The sequence below is a fragment of the Ictidomys tridecemlineatus genome, chromosome 3 (assembly GCF_052094955.1).
Source record: "Ictidomys tridecemlineatus isolate mIctTri1 chromosome 3, mIctTri1.hap1, whole genome shotgun sequence".
Taxonomy (NCBI): Eukaryota; Metazoa; Chordata; class Mammalia; order Rodentia; family Sciuridae; genus Ictidomys; species Ictidomys tridecemlineatus.
In genome coordinates, this window is record NC_135479.1 from 88,943,364 (window position 1) to 88,954,841 (window position 11,478).

The window sequence follows — 11,478 nt, forward strand, 5'->3', positions numbered from 1 at the left end:
CAAGTCCCTGGGACAGAGGTAAGACAGTAATGATAAACTATGGCTTCCAGCAATAAGTCTGTCAGGAAAGGTATACCAGCCAGTGTGAAGCAGACCTGGCTGTCAGGGGCCTCCAGTGAGCAGCGCAACCAGCATGGGCAAGAAACAAGTCATGTGGGACTGGGATGGAGTTCCTTAGGATGCCTGGCTGGCTAGATGCCAGAATCTAAGGGTGGAGACTCAAGGGGGAGCACCACTTAAGGTCATGTGGACAACAAGACAACAGAGACAAGAGCATGAAGGAAACCGAGTCTGCATTAAGTAGGAAGCCCTGGTCAGTTAGGGAGTTTTGATGGTAAGCAACAGAAACAGACTCTGACAAACTTTATGGGGAGACGGAAGGGATTTGCGGAAGCATTTGGGGTAGCTTACAGAATTTAAAGAAAAAATCAGCCTGAGAAGAGATAGGATCCCTTCTGAGAGAAGAATGGGTCATCTCTCTACCAGCTCCACAGCTGGGGCGAGAGGGCAGCAGCCATGTCCCATCTCTTCATCTCTCTGCTGAAGATTTGGATTGCTTGGCACATGACAAGAGCATGATACACATGGGATGAGTGAGCAGGCAAATGAATGAAGATAGAATGTCTAACTGGCTGAGCTTGGGAAGATACCTGTCCCATGGGAGGACAGTGAAGGACTGAATTGGCTGAAGGTCCTGCCAAAGTGACAATGCAGTGGGGTGTTTCAAACATGGAGGTGGGGCAGGTGGACCCCAGGAGAATGTGCACCTCAGGCAGCAGAGTGATGGCTGGTGGACTACAGAAGATGGTGGCTCTCGCTATGTGTGGCAGGGCAACTCCTGCTCAGTTAGCTTAGCCCCTGTCCTCTGGTGTCTCGGGGAAAGAAACAACCTACAGGAAGGCTTTATTGCCAACCCTCAGGGCTGGGGAGAAACCCAGGAAATATACAGCTGGGCTCAGTCAAAAAGGGAAGGATCAGAAAGGTTGAGCAAATCCAGGTGGGTTCTGGGGAGAAGGGAGTGGAACCCAAACCAGGGCAATCCCAGAGTGACTCATTTGGAAATGAACCTGAGTGTACTTCTCCCATAACATCTTTTTTTTTGTACTTCTTAACAAATTGCATTTTAAAGTTAACATGAAGGAACAACCCACCTGGGTATTGCAAGCCAGGTATGCCCCGTCGTGGGTCACCACGGTCTCGGTTGCTGGGCTCCAGCCCTACTGGACTCCTGCTGCCTTTAAACAAGCTAATCTCATTCCTGCTCAGGGACTCTGCTCTCATTGTCTCATATACTTTCTGTCTCAGTTTTCACCTGGCTGCCTCATTATTCCTCACAAGGGTCAACTTCCCTTTGCAAAGATCATCTCCCCAATTTAAAATAGCTGCATCCAGTCACTCTCTGCACATTGACCTATTTTATTTCCTCCACAGCATTTACAAATCTCTAAAATAATCTTATTTGTGTAAATGCACATGGATGGAATATCTCCCACTTGGGAGTGTAAATTCCATGAGGATGGGGACCAGGTCTCTCTCTTACACCTATATCCTGCAGAGCTAGACCAGCCCCTGGCACTGGGTAGGTGCTTAGTAAGTACTAATCATCACCCTTTTGTTCCTGGGACAAACTCAAATTGGTGGTAGTGTATTGTCTCTCACCCTAACCCCATCCATACTTGATTAGATCTATTTTTGTGATATTTTAAGAGTCTTATGTATACATTGATCAGTGAATTGGACTGATTTCCTTCTCTGAAATCCCTCTTCTAGTCAACATCCCCTCAGGAGGAGCTGGAGAAATACTGCCCCCTTTTCTATTCCATGGAAGGGTTTGTCTAAGGAACTATCTAGACCTGGAAGTTGGATAGAATCCTTCTTTAAATCCTTCTGAGCCTGTTGTTTTTCTTGGGGGAAGATTTAAAATGGCTACTTCAGTTCCTTGGTAATCCCAGGACTATCTGGGCTATTCCTTTTTGAGATTAAGGCAAGTATTTGTTAAAATTTCCCTTGCAATTTGACCATTACATCTAAGCTAAATTAAGTAGAATGGTGATCTCTGGAGGTTCCTGGGCTGTGTAATGGGTCCATACATAATTATCACAGTAAACATAGAAAATAAAAAAGAGAGAGATCCTTGCACTAAAGAGGACAGCATGTATTAAGTCAGGGATTTTAAATCCAATTCTGTATACTCAAATCCCACTGAAAATTCAGATCTGCTGAAAACACAAACTGGTGGATGACTCTGTCTTGGTGCCCAGGGACAAACATTTTCCAGTGACATAGGCAGGCCTGGATATGAATGGTCCAGGTAACCTGGTCTCTCTTAGTTTAGTCAGTCCCCCCCCAACCCCCGCCACAGTGACCAAAAGGCCCGACAAGAACAATTTTAAAGGAGGAAAAGTTTATTTGGGGCTCACAGTTTCAGAGGTCTCAGTCCTAGAAGGCCAACTCCATTCCTTGGAGCCTGAGGTGAGGCAGAACATCATGGCAGAACAGTGTGGAGGACTTCAGCTCAGAACATCACCCCAAGGAAGCTGAGAGAAACTAAGCTGGGCTCATCAGGGACAAAATATATCCCAGAGGCACACCATATGCTGCCTGCCTATAGCTATCACCCAGCTAACCCATTCAAGTGGAATAATGCAGTGAGTAGGTTTAGGCTCTCAGAACCCAATAATTTCACCTCTGAACTTTCTAGCATCGTCTCTCACATGATCTTGAGGACACCTCACATCTAAATCATAATACTCCCTTCAGACTCTGGAAGAAGGTCCTTGAAAATCTCTCTGCCATTTTCCCCAGGCAGTACCTGGCCTAAGGTACCCCAGAACATTAGAGTGCCTGAGATAAGATAGCAGCCATAGCAAGTTTCCAACAGATGTCTCCTTCCCATGCCACAGGCAGCAGAGACTGAAGGTGCATCCTGGAAAAGATAGAATCAAACACTAAGCTGAAATTGAGGACAGCCCTGTGGCATGACTGGATCTTCTGTGAATGACATTGTTATGAAACTTATTGTAGGTCTGGGTCATTACTATGCTAAAAGGACAAGTAGATTAAAATAAGTTTCAGAACAAATGCAGGAAGGTGTCATCAAGTTTTTGTATGCCATTAGCTGTCAGAAAGTTCACAATTAATCATGATATCGTGCAAAACGTTAAAATACTTGCTGGAGAGGGCGGAGATGCTAGAACCTATAAATTTATGCCAGCTGAGCACTGGCTGTGGGGGCGTCTGACAAATGCATTTACTATTTTGCCAACTCCAGTAAAGTGTTACAAAATTGCAACAAAATTGTTTTCTATGCAAACAGTTGTTTTTAAAAGGGTCCTTATAATGGCAATTCAATGCTTTCAGGGTATGCACATATCTAGATATTTAAATAAAAAATATTAGAAATTATTTTTCTTAATGTCAGACTTTTCATACGGGGAGTGGGGGAGAGGAGAGAAGAAGGGACAGGAACATTTGAACAGCATTGGAAGGGAGGTAGGGTGGCCCTGTAAAAGAAAGATGGGAAGCCACTAATTAAAGTTTACCAGTCTCTGAATAGGGACAAAAACTTCCGGTGTCCTCACCAATTCCCAACAGTAATGCTATGCTACTTGAGAAAGCTATATATAAAATTTGAATTCTATCTCCTCCCAGCCCCATTTTGGCAAAATCTGTCCTAGAAACACCTCATCTGTGACCCTTGTCAGAACCCGGGGGGGGGGGGATTAGCTCAACTCTATCATGACATTATGGATGTTTCCTGGAAAATGACACTAAATCAGATTTTTTGAACATATATTTTTCAACCGTGAAACTAAACCCCTAAAAAGCGAGTTACAAACCCACGGGAAGCGAGTTAAGCAGCTTTCCAAGAGTTCTTGTACCAGAAAATTCTGCAAGACACTGAAGAACAATGGCGCCAACAGCAGCACTTTAAATTTATAAGGTCCTTCCCTGAAAGAGGCAGCTACGAATCCTATAAAGCCTTTATAGCAACTTTGTCCAAAGAATCCCATCCGGACAAGAGACTATACAACGCCGGTTTACCGGTTTACCCTAGGTCGCTGACCTGCAGAACCCAGAGTCTTTTGGGCCTGAACTGGGGTCTTATTGTCCACGTGCCCAACCTTAAGTCCAATCACCGCTCAATCGCCTGAGGCTATTAGATTTGTCCCCATTTAACAGATGAAGTTGAATCTTCGAGAGGAGGGCGGGGCGGGGGAAGGGGAGAGACAGACAGACTAGACACTAGAGGGGCGAGGAAGAGGAGCTTTTCCTCATGACCTTAAAAACTACTTAAACCAATCTAAACTAACTAAACAACGACTTTCAAGTTCCAACATCTGTGTTTCTTTGGAGTAAAGTTCTTTGATCTCATTTCTAAAGCCAAGAATCTGGACAAGCTTTTTTTTTTTTTTTTTTCCCTTTCCCTGTAAATTAGAACAAAGAATCGCCCCTTCCCCCATCACCCCAATTCAGGAGGACGTCAATCACAGTGGACACAGCAGAAAGAGCCAGAGCATCTGCTGGGGGTGTAATAAAAACGAAATCGCTCCCTGTCTATACTGTCCAGAGCGAGGAGAAGGCTCCCCACCAGCACCCAAAACTGAAATCTTCTTTGACCCTGGGGTCAAAAAGATTTATTACTTCCTCCTTATGGGAGAAACCACAGAACAGCTGGAAAGGACCAGCAGGGTGTCAGAAGCCTGAGAGTGCGGCTCCAGGCTCTCTAAGCGCTCCCGGGAGCGGTGTGTTTTGGGCTACGCGAGAAGCCGCCGCCGGTGTCTACCCAGAGGGAAGGCGGAGACAGCGAACCGCCGCCGGGGGATTTCTGCCCAAACTTTATCACCAACTCTCTTCCAGAGTAGCACAGGGCCGAGTCCTGCAGCCACGCAGAATCTAAGTCTCCGGTAGCTCCCAGCCCCAGAGGCTGCGAATCACACGCCCGCGCCCCGGCGCTTTGCGCACAGAGAACTACGTCTTTCCAACCGCGGATGGCGGCCCAAGCAGCGCGGATGTAAACCGGGTCGCATCTCCAGCCCCCAAGGAGGCGGCAGCGGGAGTCAGGCGCTGCGAGGAGGGCGGGCGTGGGACAGGCGGAGGAGGAGGGCAGCTCGGCGAAGGGGAGGAGCCCCGGCGACAGACGGCGGCGCGCGCCAACCCGCGCCGGCTGGCAGAAGCCGCGCAGAGGCTGGCCCGAGCGCGTTGCAGGCGCTCGGCGTAGGGGGAGTCGGGTAGCAGCATCCTCCCAGGCGCCGCTTTCGCGCGGCGGCGGCGGCGGCGGCGGGGGCTTTCTCTGCCTGGATACCTCGTTGGCCAGAAGCGGCTCGTGCCGGGGGCGGGGCAGGCAAGAGAGCGCTGCGGACCCGGGCTCCTTTGCTTAGAGCTGTGTATGCAGGGTCCTTCCGGGCCAATCTGAAGCTATGGAGCGGCGGGGCTTGCTTGCGCTGCCCGCCCGGGCATCCTCCCGGTGATGGAAGAAGCAGCCGCCGCCGCTGCGGGGTCGCGCTGCACCCCATCCGCCGCAGCCAGAGAGATGGGAAGATTGGCTGTGCAGAGGCGGAGAGCGAGACAGCGACAGCCGCTTTGCCCGGAGCTGGGTCGCGTATAAGCCACCCCTAGCGTCGCCTCTAGCCCGCTTCGCCCCCTAGAGCGAGGAAGGAAGCTGCGGTCCCGAGAGAGAGGAGAAGACGTCGCTGGAGCCGGGACGCGCCGGGTTCAACGGAGCGCGCAGCAGGGCTCCGGGCCCTGTGAAAGTTTCCCTTTCCGAGCTTCAGGGCGCCCGCTGCCAGGAAACTCTGTCCAGGGCTAGGGCTGCAGAGTCTCGCGGCTCCCTTGAAGGCGCAGGGACCCCCAGCAGAAAAGAGCAGAAGAGAATTCAAGGAAGGAGTGACAGCCGGACAGTCCTCCCGTGTGATCCGGGGCCGCTCTGGGGCGCGCCCGCGGCTCCAGGTGAGTGGGGAACCGGCAGACTTGTGGGTGGGCGTTACTTAGGCGGAGGAGGTAGCTGGGAGGGAGATTGGGGAGCACCCACTCACTCCGCTTCCCCTCACAGGTCGTCTCTGAGCCGCTGCCATGGGAGAGCCAGCCTTGGGAGCCAGGGACCAGCCGCCACTGCCGCCGCGCCCGCCTCGGAGCCGCGGCCCCAGTCCCGGCGCCCGCAGCTGGCCCGCTGCGTCCCCTTCTCGGGCTGCAGGGCCGCCTCCGCCGCTTTGCCGGCCGGAGCTGTGCCTGTGATGAGCCGCAGCTCTCCGCGAGCTCTGCCCCCGGGCGCGCTGCCCCGGCTGCTCCCGGCTGTGCCTGCCGCCGCGCCACGCGCCCTGCTCCCGCCGTGGCCCCGGCGCCCAGGACGCCGCTGGCCCGCGTCCCCGCTCGGAATGAAGGTGTTCCGCAGGAAGGCGCTGGTGCTGTGTGCGGGCTATGCACTGCTGCTGGTGCTTACCATGCTCAACCTCCTGGACTACAAATGGCACAAGGAGCCGCTGCAGCAGTGCAACCCCGACGGGCCGCTGGGTGCCGCGGCAGGGGCAGCTGGGGGCAGCTGGGGGCGCCCGGGGCCGCCTCCAGCGGCTCCACCCCGCTCTCACACGCGTTTGGACCCCCGCACTCCGTACCGCCCTCCCGTTGCCGCCGTCGGGGCAGCTCCTGCGGCAGCCTTGGGAGTGGTGGGGGCCGCGGCCCCTCCAGGCAATGGCACTCGGGGCACCAGGGACGGCGGGGACAAGCGGCAGCTGGTATATGTGTTTACCACGTGGCGCTCGGGCTCGTCCTTCTTCGGCGAGCTTTTCAACCAGAACCCCGAGGTGTTCTTCCTCTACGAGCCAGTATGGCACGTGTGGCAAAAACTGTACCCCGGGGACGCCGTTTCCCTGCAGGGGGCAGCGCGGGACATGCTGAGCGCTCTCTATCGCTGCGATCTCTCCGTTTTCCAGTTGTATAGTCCGGCGGGCAGTGGGGGGCGCAACCTTACTACTCTGGGCATCTTTGGGGCAGCCACCAACAAAGTGGTGTGCTCCTCGCCACTGTGCCCCGCCTACCGTAAGGAGGTCGTGGGACTGGTGGACGACCGGGTGTGCAAGAAGTGCCCTCCTCAGCGCCTGGCACGCTTTGAGGAGGAGTGCCGCAAGTACCGCACACTGGTCATCAAGGGCGTGCGCGTCTTCGACGTGGCCGTATTGGCGCCACTGCTTCGAGACCCGGCCCTGGACCTCAAGGTCATCCACCTGGTGCGTGATCCCCGTGCGGTTGCCAGCTCACGCATCCGCTCGCGCCACGGCCTCATCCGTGAGAGCCTACAAGTGGTGCGCAGCCGGGATCCGCGAGCCCATCGAATGCCCTTCCTGGAGGCCGCCGGCCACAAGCTGGGTGCCAAGAAGGAGGGTATGGGCGGCCCCGCAGACTACCATGCGCTGGGCGCTATGGAGGTCATCTGCAACAGCATGGCCAAGACGCTGCAGACAGCCCTGCAGCCCCCAGACTGGCTGCAGGGTCACTACCTGGTGGTGCGGTACGAGGACCTGGTGGGAGACCCCATTAAGACGCTACGGAGGGTGTACGACTTTGTGGGGCTGCTGGTGAGTCCAGAAATGGAGCAGTTTGCCCTGAACATGACCAGTGGCTCAGGATCCTCCTCTAAGCCATTCGTGGTATCAGCTCGCAATGCCACGCAGGCTGCCAATGCCTGGCGGACGGCACTCACCTTCCAGCAGATCAAGCAGGTGGAGGAGTTTTGTTACCAGCCCATGGCTGTGTTGGGTTATGAGCGGGTCAACAGCCCCGAGGAGGTCAAAGACCTCAGCAAGACCCTGCTTCGGAAGCCCCGGCTCTGAGAGAGTTTCCCAGGAGATCCGACACTCTGTGGAGACACCCACAAAGATAACTGTGATGTGTTTAAACAAACAGCCCAGACCCAAACTGAGGTAGCCCACATATTCTATTATAGATATATAATATAAATAACCACACAGGCACTAGCTGTCGATGTTTTGAGTCAGTGAATTTCAAGGAACAGAAAACACACACACACACACACACACACACACACCTCAGAAAAGGTAAGACTTGAAAGTTCTGAACAGTGGTCCCTCCTCTCTTGTCCCCTGTCTCTTTCCCCTTCCCCTTTCTCCTGTTTCTCACCCTCTCTCCCACCTGCCTTCCATTTTGAAGTGGAATGTTGATGAAATCTAGTTCCAGTAACCCAAATCTTGTTTACAAAGTTTTCGTGGTATCTGTGAACATGTAAGAGTAATCTGGATGTGGGTGGGGGGTGGGGCGGACAAAGGGGAAGTGGTCCAGGAAAAAAAAGCCCCACTGGGCCTGATAATAAACTAAGGAGGCATTCCTCTAAAGTAGACTTTTGTGTAAAAAAGCAAAGGTTACATGTGAGTATTAATAAAGAAGATAATAAATAATATTCTTTTTTTTTTTTTAAATATATTTGCCTCCCTTGCTTTGGATTTACCTGTGTTACTTGTCCTACAGAGCTTCAGATAGAATCTGCTTCCCTTCCGCCTTCCCTTGTTTCTAGCCCTCTCCTGAAGGACAGCTAACCAGGGAGAAGCTTCTGGCTCCTTGATAATAACCCCGGAATTGTTTTCTCACATGTAAATCACAGCCTGCCAGGTGTTCAGGAATGGAACAAATCTTCAAATTCTACAGGCACAACCAAGACGGTTGGAAGAAAATGCACAAACTACTCTCCTGTTGAACTCCAAGTACAGAAAGGCAGAAGTGAGCCCTTGAGGATTTGAATGCATTTGCTTTTGATTTCTACTGTATTGAGTTAAGACAGAGAACCTTGAAGCTGAGACTAACGTTTTTGTCATGAGTTTGGCTCTGGGAAAAGTCTTTTTAAAAAGTACGTAATTTTAGAAAATTCTGATGATTAGAACACAAGCCTCAAAAAATGAATGTGAACATATTGTTGGCGATGGTAGCAACTTCTTCCGTTAACAAAGTGACACAAGTATCTGTCTGGGGTGTTTTTCTGCCTCTGACACAGTTCCCAGGCTTAGAAAAGCAGAGAAATTTTATCTTCCCCTTTTAAGTAAGGGCACTTATGGGCTCTTCCTCTTCTTCCTCGCTTACCATCCAAATTAGTGAGAAAGAGAATATGAATTTATAATGGTTTACTTGGGATGCCTAGGGGATATGTTGCTTTCTTTATCATGTTTCCTAAAAGGAAATTTGCAAAGAAAACACATGCTGCAGACAGTGTAAGGCTTCAGCCAAGAGCTTCTTTTAGATTTGAAAATGAATTATGGCGAAGAGAAAATAAAAATGGATTAGTGTGTAGGATTTTGAGATTTGGTACTTTCCCAGGGAGAAAACCATTGAATTTTCCTGCAATGGATGTGATATTGCTGTGTCCTGAACCCATATTGTACTGAAGCGTTCTGCAGAATGTTGTATTAGGATAAGAAATTCTGAAGCCCAAATGGGAACAAGAGACAGTGTGGTTGTATATTGCATTAAATACGGTACAAGTTCAATATCATCATGGCTTTATTTTACTATAATTTGTAATGAGGTTTCTGAAAGTTGTTATGTATAAATTCTGAAGATTTTATTTTAGAGAAAAGACAATGAAAAATAATACATACATGGAAAATATTTGAACACAAAGTGATTCTTAAGTATGACTATCATTGGGTTGGGGCTTAGCTCAGTTGGTATGTGCTTGCCTTGCATGTACAAGGCCCTGAGTTCAATCCCCAACACTACACCAAAAAAAAAAAAAAAAAGCATAATTATCATTATAGTGTGAGATCTAACTACATTGGTAAAAATTCCGAGATGAAGAAGTGTATAGGTTGTTTTTATTTTAAAGGTATATATGGCAGTGGATTTTATAACATGTTCTAGAATGGTTGTTTCTTAATATACTAAAATAGTTTCTAATATTGTGTTTATTAAGTTATATTACAGTTATGACACAGTGATCATATTGTTCATGATTTTTTTGTGGTAGTGCCTATGCTGAATTATCTTCAGCAACATTTGTAAGAGCTTTAATTTAAGAATACTTTAAAACTAAATGAACAAAATAAATATTAATGTTGGATGACTATAGATGAAAAAGGGTTTAGTGGGAAATTAAGATAGCATCATTAAAAAGCAACCACTCTGAATAAAATAACCATTTAAAAACAAATTTCATGTGGCATTAGAATCAGCTCTTAACCACCACAGTGAAATTTATGCCTGGTTCTTGAGCGAAGGATTTTTAAGCAGTTGAATTCATTCTTCTCCCAGTATATCCAGTGACTTGGATTGTGCTCAAGTAGGATGATGACGTTTTTGGATCTTGTATTAAAAAAAAAAATAGATGCTATGCAGAGCCTTAGCAGTCTCCAGAACATTTCTGGCCTCTGCTCAGATGAAATATTAAGCTCACACCAACCGTTCCCCCCTCACTCTGTTTGCACAGTTTTTTTTTTGCCTGTAATTTCCTTGTTTTGTGGCAGCTTTATCCTCTCCACTCTGCCACTCTTGGACTCTGTAATTTGAAAGGTGAATTGTTCCTGGAGATTTGCACCTAGCTGCCTTCTAGGAAAGTGAGAAGAGGGTTGTTCCTCCTAACAGCTGAGATAGTCATATCAGTGACATTCAGCTTCTGCAGGTTTGAGGAGAGGAGCCTTTTTTGCGTTAACAAGCTCCTGTCAGCCCCTGGTGCAAACAGGCCTGGGCCACAACAAATTGTAACAGAGCCTATGACAGTTTTGGAGGCAGCACACATGAAAGAGATCCTTTCACATTTCCCAGCCTGGCAAGATGTCCATCAGCAGGAGGAAACATTCTCCCGAGCACGTTATTAGAGTTGATTTGTATTTTAAGCCCTGCTCAACTAATAGCACTCCTGACTTACACTTTTGACTTTGGAATGTCTGTGTTAATTGGAAAGTTCTATGTAGAAAATAAATCCCATGCCATGCCTTTAGTCAACAAATATGGTTTTAGAAAAAGGCAGAGGCACAGGGTGGGTGCTTGAGTTTCAGGAAGCTCAGAGCCACTGAAAGGCTTCATTCAGATTGTGGGCCGGGGCTGGAGCAAACCTCTACCCTTTGGTGTTTGCCACACAGTGAGTGCTGGATATATATTTATCAAAGAAGTGAAGGAACTATGTAGCTATCTAATTTTGAAAATGCTCAGAGGGCAAGAGTTGAAGAATATGTTATCTGTCTGGGGACAGATCCAGGCTATTCACTGTGGTTTGCTGAAGGAAGTGGGCCCTATTTAGATGCAGGCAGTAAGCAATATCTTTAAGATGTTCAGGGAAACTTGTATATAGACCAGTATTTCCCACTGATGAGTTAGAAACAGAAAGGCAGAATTTATGAATGTGAAGGAGTGAAAGTTTCCAAATAAGGAACTAACTTTTTAATATTTATTTTCCCAACTCTATGAACAATGTGCAGGCAGGGATCGGAACATACCTGCAGAACAAATGTGCCCAGGTGCCTAGGAGAGGCTGTAACATGA

At 49.1% G+C, this 11,478-nt stretch overlaps 1 protein-coding gene across 1 annotated transcript; it reads left to right on the plus strand.

The window, feature by feature from the left end:
• The first annotated feature begins 6,100 nt into the window (after nt 1-6,100).
• Nucleotides 6,101-9,493, plus strand: Chst2 (carbohydrate sulfotransferase 2). Its single transcript, XM_005328045.3, has one exon. It carries the CDS (start codon nt 6,234-6,236, stop codon nt 7,824-7,826), a length of 1,593 nt encoding a protein of 530 aa, XP_005328102.1. The 5' UTR covers nt 6,101-6,233; the 3' UTR covers nt 7,827-9,493.
• Nucleotides 9,494-11,478: the final 1,985 nt, after the last annotated feature.